The following is a 10,255-nucleotide window of genomic DNA, read 5'->3' as shown; positions in this document are numbered from 1 at the left end:
GGGAAACTGTTGAGTGTGAAAAACCCAGCAGCGTTGCAGTTCTTGACACAAACCGATGCACCTGGCCCCTACTACCATACCCCGTTCAAAGGCACTTAAATCTTTTGTCTTGCCCAGTCATCCTCTGAGTGGCACACATACACAATCCATGTCTCAATTGTCTCAAGGCTTAAAAATCCTTGTTTAACTTGTCTCCTACCCTTCATCTACACTGAATGAAGTGGATTTAACAGGTGACATCAATCATGGGATCATAGCTTTCACCTGGAGTCTTAATGTTATGTACACTCATTGTATAGGGAATAGGGAGCACTTTTGGGACGTACCCTACATATCATGAAAATCGATAGTTACCTAGGGATTATTAGGATTAATACATTACACAATGTCACTTACAGGAAAGGTAATCCTACCTCTGACAGACAGACAAACAGAACAATGGTAACACCTAAAGTTTGATCAGTCCCCTCCTTAGATACAGAATCAACTATCCCAGCATCATCAAGGTACTTCCTTGAGTGTAGTTACTTCCTTGAGTGTAGCAGTTTAAAAGCAGGCACCAGGTGCCTCACGGTATCAGTAAGAAAAGGAAGAGTACCTGTTCAGGTGGACCAGGACGACTCGTTAGAAGAACCATCATGGCACTCCAATGGGTGAAGCCGTGGATCGCTCTCGTCTTCGGACTATCTGCTGCACATTCTGAGACTGGTAAGACAATTTAATATCACCTTAGGATAACCCATGTAGCATAGTTTAGGAACTAAAGAGGAGCTGGGTTAGAAGCAAAATAAGACTTGTTCCCTGTCTATTTCCAGTTATGATTCCAGATATGACTTCCATTGGGAGTCTATATGATTCCAAACTGCAAATCTTATCAGGTAATTTGTGTTGTTGAATATATGTCACCAAATACTCAAATATCTATATTCTACTTTACTGTTATATTATACATCTTATATTCAGACATGAATGGCACAACTATACTGTACATTTCTCCCCATGCAGCAAGAGTGAGTCCCACTCATAACGGGCAGGTCTGCAGCACATGGGGTAACTACCACTACAAAACCTACGATGGAGACTTCTTCCAGCTGCCCTACACCTGTAACTACGTACTGTCGTCGTTGTGTAAGAGCAGCAGCGGCTACGAGGCCTTTAACATTCAGTTGCAGCGTGGGGAGGTAGATGGGCTGCCCACCATCACCAAGGTATTCCTTTTTGATCAGTTCTTTGTTTTTAAATTGCACTATTGATTAATTGTTTTAAATTGCGCTATTGATGAATTGCTTTAAATTTCACTATTGATTAATTGTTTTAAATTGTGCTATTGATTCATTGTTTTTATTGCTCTATGATCTTAATGTAAGGTGACCTTGAGGGTCCTGAAAGGCATCTGTCAAATAAAATGTCCTACTATTATTTTATTAAGGTTTCTTTGAAGCTGGATGGAACTTTCGTGGAGCTGGCCAACGGTAACGTCAGCGTCAACGGATTACAGTGAGTTCCCAGTCTAGTCAACAACGGATCTCAGATGTGTAAAACCATGGGCTCTTAGATGTGTAAAATACATTGTAATACAGAAAGTAAATGATACGGGGGTTTGTAATCACTTAACTACATCCAATGGTATTCATTTTATTCAGAGATCAATCTTTTTTATTTTTTAAACGATTGGAAATAATTTTATTTTCACCTCACCTGCATTCAGTTGCTACTTTTGTGCAAAGACTTGAGGTAAAATTCATAAGTTTAAAAAAAATGCATCATCATTTAACTCATCTTGAGATCAACTTTTTGCTGTTTTAACATAATCTACATAATGTCATTTTCAACGGGCAACAGTGAGTTCATAAGTGATCTAAAAGCATTCAGAGATAAAACTCTTATTCTGAAGTTTAGTTGATGTGCATTTACAGATGAAAGTTACCAAGCTGAAATTCCATTTGATGAAATCCTATACAGACATGTTTACCTAGTACAGTCTCAACAGGGGAGGAAGAAAAATACAAAGAAAATACTTTAAAGGACAATTTTGACCCTTGTAGGAATACCGACTCTCCTCTCTGATGAACACTATTGTTTTGTCCCCCTAGGGTCACCATACCGTTTGGTCAGTTTAACGTCTTCATTGAGAGGACCGTTTCCTATGTGAAGATCACAGCTAAGCTGGGGTTGGTCGTCATGTGGAATGAAGATGACTCCCTCTGGGTATGTGTTTAGTATGCTGACTCATTTCCATACGTCTTCTGTTACACTACAGTGATATGTGGTTGTTTCAGCTGCTTTGGTTCAATACACGGATTGTAAATCACTCTGGATGAGAGTCTCTGCTAAATGTCAAATGTAAATGTGATGCTTTGCTGCAATATTCTGGTCCTGATGAAAATGGTCTGTAGTTTGCTAGTGACTGTAGGGAGCATCAGTGTTAGTGGAACTGTTGGGATAAGAGTGGGAACATCAGTGTTAGAGGAACTGTTGGGATAAGAGTGGGAACATCAGTGTTAGAGGAACTGTTGGGATAAGAGTGGGAACATCAGTGTTAGAGGAACTGTTGGGATAAGAGTGGGAACATCAGTGTTAGAGGAACTGTTGGGATAAGAGTGGGAACATCAGTGTTAGAGGAACTGTTGGGATAAGAGTGGGAACATCAGTGTTAGAGGAACTGTTGGGATAAGAGTGGGAACATCAGTGTTAGTGGAACTGTTGGGATAAGAGTGGGAACATCAGTGTTAGAAGAACTGTTGGGATAAGAGTGGGAACATCAGTGTTAGAGGAACTGTTGGGATAAGAGTGGGAACATCAGTGTTAGAGGAACTGTTGGGATAAGAGTGGGAACATCAGTGTTAGAGGAACTGTTGGGATAAGAGTGGGAACATCAGTGTTAGAGGAACTGTTGGGATAAGAGTGGGAACATCAGTGTTAGAGGAACTGTTGGGATAAGAGTGGGAACATCAGTGTTAGAGGAACTGTTGGGATAAGAGTGGGAACATCAGTGTTAGAGGAACTGTTGGGATAAGAGTGGGAACATCAGTGTTAGAGGAACTGTTGGGATAAGAGTGGGAACATCAGCGTTAGAGGAACTGTTGGGATAAGAGTGGGAACATCATTGTTAGAGGAACTGTTGGGATAAGAGTGGGAACATCAGCGTTAGAGGAACTGTTGGGATAAGAGTGGGAACATCAGTGTTAGAGGAACTGTTGGGATAAGAGTGGGAACATCAGTGTTAGAGGAACTGTTGGGATAAGAGTGGGAACATCAGTGTTAGAGGAACTGTTGGGATAAGAGTGGGAACATCAGTGTTAGAGGAACTGTTGGGATAAGAGTGGGAACATCAGTGTTAGAGGAACTGTTGGGATAAGAGTGGGAACATCAGTGTTAGAGGAACTGTTGGGATAAGAGTGGGAACATCAGTGTTAGAGGAACTGTTGGGATAAGAGTGGGAACATCAGTGTTAGAGGAACTGTTGGGATAAGAGTGGGAACATCAGTGTTAGAGGAACTGTTGGGATAAGAGTGGGAACATCAGTGTTAGAGGAACTGTTGGGATAAGAGTGGGAACATCAGTGTTAGAGGAACTGTTGGGGTAAGAGTGGGAACATCAGTGTTAGAGGAACTGTTGGGATAAGAGTGGGAACATCAGTGTTAGAGGAACTGTTGGGATAAGAGTGGGAACATCAGTGTTAGAGGAACTGTTGGGATAAGAGTGGGAACATCAGTGTTAGTGGAACTGTTGGGATAAGAGTGGGAACATCAGTGTTAGAGGAACTGTTGGGATAAGAGTGGGAACATCAGTGTTAGAGGAACTGTTGGGATAAGAGTGGGAACATCAGTGTTAGAGGAACTGTTGGGATAAGAGTGGGAACATCAGTGTTAGAGGAACTGTTGGGATAAGAGTGGGAACATCAGTGTTAGAGGAACTGTTGGGATAAGAGTGGGAACATCAGTGTTAGAGGAACTGTTGGGATAAGAGTGGGAACATCAGTGTTAGAGGAACTGTTGGGATAAGAGTGGGAACATCAGTGTTAGAGGAACTGTTGGGATAAGAGTGGGAACATCAGTGTTAGTGGAACTGTTGGGATAAGAGTGGGAACATCAGTGTTAGAGGAACTGTTGGGATAAGAGTGGGAACATCAGTGTTAGAGGAACTGTTGGGATAAGAGTGGGAACATCAGTGTTAGAGGAACTGTTGGGATAAGAGTGGGAACATCAGTGTTAGAGGAACTGTTGGGATAAGAGTGGGAACATCAGTGTTAGAGGAACTGTTGGGATAAGAGTGGGAACATCAGTGTTAGAGGAACTGTTGGGATAAGAGTGGGAACAGAGTGTTAACCTCTAATGGGACAGGGCAGCCCAATCATCAATCTACCTCCTGGGTTATATTTCTGCACGGTTACATACAACATTCTTACATTAAAAGTAGATTTTTTCAGTCTAATGATCATACAAACAGTTGTGGTCTCTTTAGTAGGGCCACAGAATGGCAGGTGAAGTGACATTACAATAGGCTTTGCTCCAATCAAGGATGTGGGCCAATCTACTTCCTCCAACAACCCTTTTCATCATCTAGGCTTCAGTGAAAAAACTCAGAAAAAGGTTGTCCTAAATGGCACCCTATTCCCTTTATAGTGCACTACTTTGTGTGCACTACTTTTATATAGGCCTATATAGGAAATAGGGTGCCATTTGGGGGGCCAGTATGGAAGAACTTATTAGTTTAATCACTTCACAGAGTTTGATTTGATCAGAAGTCACAATATTGTCTCAATATCTATTGACATTGTACTGAGTAAATACTGTATGTATCATCGTTCCCCTTCGTGTGTACATAAATAATCCCAGTGTACTCAGACATCATAACCTCAGACTTAAACTAACTTGCAAAGCAGACGGACCAGTTTTTAGACAACTCACATTCAATTTAATGACCAAAACATAACAAATATGATGCTTCATTTTATTCATTTTTTTTAAATGCACGCAAGAAAATAGAAAACAACACGATGAGAGTTTAAAAGATTTTAACAACACGATGAGAGTTTAAAAGGTTTTAACAACATGATGAGAGTTTAAAAGGTTTTAACAACATGATGAGAGTTTAAAAGGTTTTAAAGGGAAGAGTACATGTGCAGTAGAGGTAAAGTCAGAGGGGATTGTAAGACACCTCCCCCTGTCAGATGTTTATAGAACACAAACCAACAGAAAATAGAATCCTGATTATTAAAAGGGAGAAACAAATAGTTGTGAAGATTCATACAGTGAATGTATTTGGTATTGTTGTTCAGATCCTATCCATTTCATATCAGACCAGAATAAAACTACAGTGAAACCTATTGTAGATATATTGTAGACATGATCCCTAATCCACATAATTCACTTTAATGAATAACCACTTGGGTATACAGTACATTAAACATTAAACAATATTAGCAAAGTTCTGTGCACAATTTTGTATTTTTTTTAGGTAGCCTAATGCTCTGTATTGATCCTATCTGTACATACCTAACCTGAAGTACAGTGCCTGTTTTGTGCTAACATCCCACTTCTTGTACTCAGTGTCATATGCCAAACATAGCTATATCAAATCAAATTCTATTGGTCGCATACACATATTTAGCAGATGTTATTGTGGAAGTAGTGAAATGCTTGTACCACAGGTACAAGGAGTGGAATGTTAGCCTAAAGAGACTGGTACCCAGGCTAGAACAAGGAGTGGAATGTTAGCATAAACAAACTGGTACCCAGGCTAGAACAAGGAGTGGAATGTTAGCATAAACAAACTGGTACCCAGGCTAGAGCAAGGAGTGGAATGTTACCATAAACAGACTGGTACCCAGGCTAGAACAAGGAGTGGAATGTTACCATAAACAGACTGGTACCCAGGCGAGAACAGTTGAAACCTCTGAAATGTCAGTATATATGAACTGCTGTAGGTGCTTCAACAGCTAGCTGTATGTGAAATGTACGTATATATGAACTGCTGTAAGTGCTTCAACAGCTAGCTGTATGTGAAATGTACGTATATATGAACTGCTGTATGTGCATGGCCAGCTAGCTGTATGTAAAATGTACGTATATATGAACTGCTGTAGGCACTTCAACAGCTAGCTGTATGTAAAATGTAGGTATATATGAACTGCTGTAGGCACTTCAACAGCTAGCTGTATGTAAAATGTAGGTATATATGAACTGCTGTAGGCACTTCAACAGCTAGCTGTATGTGAAATGTAGGTATATATGAACTGCTGTAGGCACTTCAACAGCTAGCTTGCAATGCATTAACCCTCAGTCGTCTTCCATTGGTGTTATAGGTGGAGCTGGACTCAAAGTTCCAGAATCAGACTTGTGGGCTGTGTGGAGACTTCAACGGAGTCCAGATTTACGACGAGTTCATTAGGAATGGTAAACAAAACCACCAAATGTCTTAGAGGGGCGGATTACGCTCCTGTTCTGTTTATGAATGTGTGGGTTCAATCTATGGGTTAGGAAGGGGTTATAAAGTATATTTCTAGGTACCATTATATGAAAGGGTTAACAAAAACACAAAACACATGATGACAGAGAGACTGTTTGTAAGGGGAATGAAACTGGTAAAACGAAACTGTTTATTCATCCACAGGTGATTATCTGAAGACAATCGACTATGGAGATATTTGGAAGATGAATGGCCCAACTGAGACCTGTACAGAAATCCCTGGTCACACTGAGCAGTGTGAAGACCAGGTACTTACAAGATTAGAGCTGAGCTGAACATTTAACATTTCTTATTCATTACATTTAAACATGATTGTTAGTTTAAAATATTAATATCAACATCATCATTGCTGACATTTGATCAGTATATAATCCCTCTGTTGCCTCTAGTAATTCTTCTTCTTCATCCTTTCAGACCAAACTTTGTGAGCAGCTTCTCACCAATCTTGCCTTCAGTAGCTGTAAGGACCTGATTGCCACAGACTCCTTCATCAAGGCCTGTGCAGAAGACGTGTGTCACTGTGGCAACAGCAGCAGCAGTGCCAGCTGTGCCTGCCCCACCATGTCAGAGTACTCCCGCCAGTGTGCTCACGCAGGGGGGAAACCCCAAGAGTGGAAGACCGACCACTTCTGCTGTAAGGGAATCTTTTTTGCATCACTGTTTTGCATATCCTTTTTGTTTTATTTTGGATGGTTTGTTTGTATTGCTCTGTTGGTAGATTGGATGTAGGTACAAAAACAATCCTCAGCCACAGTTATGTTGTACCTCAAAGTAAACACTTTTGACATGCAATAATGCTTTGCCTTAGGTAATCGACAGTGTCTTCTTCTTTGACATGCTAGTATTTACATTTATGTGACTGAAAACTGAGGAGCAAATCCAGATTTTCAATTGCAATGATGTCAATAGAAGAATACGTGAACTTGTGAAGTAATGAAGACTCAGAAACAGATTTGTGACCAGGGTTATTTGTCTGTGTTGAGCAGTGAAGACGTGTCCTTTAAGCATGCAGTACCAGGAGTGTGGTAGTCCCTGCACTGATACCTGCTCCAACCCAAAGAGGAACCAGCATTGTGAGGAACACTGCACCGACGGATGCTTCTGTCCTGCTGGTACATGCACTCATTTACTGAATACAACATCATATGTCACCTATGTAACTATTTTAAAGTAGCTGAGTACAACATTATATGTCAGCTATGTAACTATTTTAAAGTAGCTGAGTACAACATCATATGTCAGCATAATAACTATTTTAAAGTAGCTGAATACAACATCATATGTCAGCTTTATAACTATTTTAAAGTAGCTGAGTACAACATCATATGTACCTATGTAACTATTTTAAAGTAGCTGAATACAACATCATATGTCAGCTATGTAACTATCTTAAAGTAGCTGAGTACAACATCATATGTCAGCTATATAACTATTTTAAAGTAGCTGAGTACAACATCATATGTCAGCTATATAACTATTTTAAAGTAGCTGAATACAACATCATATGTCAGCTATGTAACTATCTTAAAGTAGCTGAGTACAACATCATATGTCAGCTATATAACTATTTTAAAGTAGCTGAGTATAACATCATATGTCAGCTATATAACTATTTTAAAGTAGCTGAGTACAACATTAAATGTCAGCTATGTAACTATTTTAAAGTAGCTGAGTACAACATCATATGTCAGCTATATAACTATTTTAAAGTAGCTGAGTATAACATTATATGATTAATTAGTAGTTGTGAAAAGGTATTTATATGGGCAATGATGGGAGTTGGACCAGATTTACATTTTTAGCAGATGCTCTTATCCAGAGCGACTTACAGGAACAGTTAGGGTAAGAGCCTTGCTCAAAGGCACATTGACAAAATGTTCACCTGATCAGGTCAGGGATTCAAACCATTGACCTTTCAGTTACTAGCCCAATGCTCTTAACCAATAGGCTACCTGCCGCCTAGGTATACAGGTATATATTTTCTAAACAGGTCACATGGTTTTAAAGAAATTCTGGAAAAACTCCTGGCCTTCGGGAGGATGAAAACCCTGTCAAACTGAAGCAACCTTGCAATTAATATGAAATATATTTTAAAACAACTTTCCTGTACATAGACACAACCACAGCGATTGGACAACAGAACTCACAGGGCTGAGCTTGCTTTATGCAGGTTAGCATCATATAGGCCTACAACTGCAATTCCCAACCCTAACCCTGCAATTAAAAAGTAACTCACACAGTATATTTATGTAATCAGTATTGTGTTTGATTCATTTCATTTAATCCTTTTGGATTGAAAAGGTCAAGGTAGCCTAGCCAGCCAGCCAGCCAGACCAAGTTTGAATATAACCTAGACATTTTCTCTTAAAACAAATAAATGCACTATAAATAGGCTGCACAACATTACCATGTGGTTTACCCTGGCCAGAGGGCCAGAGGGGACAGGGCGCATTGGCTGTAGACTATACAGCTCCAGGCTGCGGTTGTTATCAGTAACATAGTCAGACTGAGAAATCCTCTAGTTTTCTTCCCATACAGTTTAAGTGTAGGCTGCTGAAACATTTCCGTGAAGAGTTCTTGCTTGGGTATGTAGGGAGTGATGTGTTATCATGTTTACTAAATACATACCGGAGGAAAGTGGAGCAGAGCGCGTTTTGATAGATTATGTGATTGCGCCCAGCGTGCGCAACCTGTGATTTCCGTAAATCTGATTGGTCAAGACACAGAACAAAATGCACAGAACCTGCAGCACTCTGATTTAAAATACCAGATAGGTTTACATGCGCAAGATGACACATCGAGTCATACAGCTCAAGTCCAAGTTAAATCACGAGTCGTAGATGCTCAAGTCGAAGTCTAGTGGGAAGTGTTTTACTTTTTGTCAAGTCTCAAGTTGCAATATGACTGGAGTCCACATCCCTGGATTTTAAACCAGGAAGACTGTATTAAAACTCATATTGGTTATGTGGCTATTTAAACCAGGAAAAGGTTACATAGATTGGAAGAGTAGCCTTACTGTAGGACTGGAGATTTCATTACTTAAACAAAAGTTCTGCAACAGATGTACCGTAGTAATTAAGATACTGAACTACATGGATCAATGTATTTTATGAGATAAGGAAGGACTAAATTAATTGAATGTCATTTATGGGATCAGCTGACTAAATGTAATGAATGTTATTATGGAACCAGGTGACCTAAATGTAATGTTTTGAATGTAAGTCATGGGATCAGCTGACTGAATGTAATGTATTGAATGTAATTCATGGGATCAGCTGACTGAATGTATTGAATGTAATTCACGGGATCAGCTGGCTAAATGTATTCAATGTAATTCATGGGATCAGCTGACTGAATGTAATGTATTGAATGTAATTCATGGGATCAGCTGGCTAAATGTAATGTATTGAATGTAATTCATGGGATCAGTTGGCTAAATGTAATGTATTGAATGTAATTCATGGGATCAGCTGGCTAAATGTCTTTCTCATAGGAACCGTGTTTGATGACATCACTCAGACTGGCTGTGTAGCTGTGAACCAATGCTCTTGTCTCCACAACGGACAATCTTACCAGCCTGGACAATCATTCTCAAGAACATGCCATAAATGGTAAGAGCTGCATTGCGTTTATATACACTGAAATATTGTGTGTGTTGATCCGGATGTGTTGAGGCTAAACTGAATGTCTCTCTCCGTTAGTACCTGTATCCAAGGTCAGTGGAGTTGTATGGATCTAGATTGCCCAGCTACCTGCTCCATAGTGGGAGGTTCCCACATCACCA

General features: G+C 39.9%; 1 protein-coding gene across 1 annotated transcript; it reads left to right on the top strand.

The window, feature by feature from the left end:
• Window positions 1–594: 594 nt before the first annotated feature.
• LOC139584104 (mucin-2-like) lies at window positions 595–10,254 on the top strand (the record flags this gene model as incomplete). Its single annotated transcript, XM_071415612.1, has 11 exons — window positions 595–708; window positions 816–878; window positions 1,006–1,208; window positions 1,430–1,497; window positions 2,094–2,208; window positions 6,308–6,398; window positions 6,616–6,719; window positions 6,886–7,105; window positions 7,458–7,583; window positions 9,965–10,082; window positions 10,173–10,254. Coding segments are annotated over exons 1-11 (1,260 nt in total), but the record flags the coding sequence as incomplete, so codon positions are not given.
• Window position 10,255: the final 1 nt, after the last annotated feature.

The sequence above is a fragment of the Salvelinus alpinus genome, chromosome 9, assembly GCF_045679555.1.
Source record: "Salvelinus alpinus chromosome 9, SLU_Salpinus.1, whole genome shotgun sequence".
Taxonomy (NCBI): domain Eukaryota; kingdom Metazoa; phylum Chordata; class Actinopteri; order Salmoniformes; family Salmonidae; genus Salvelinus; species Salvelinus alpinus.
This window is presented reverse-complemented; position numbering and strand designations above follow the sequence as displayed.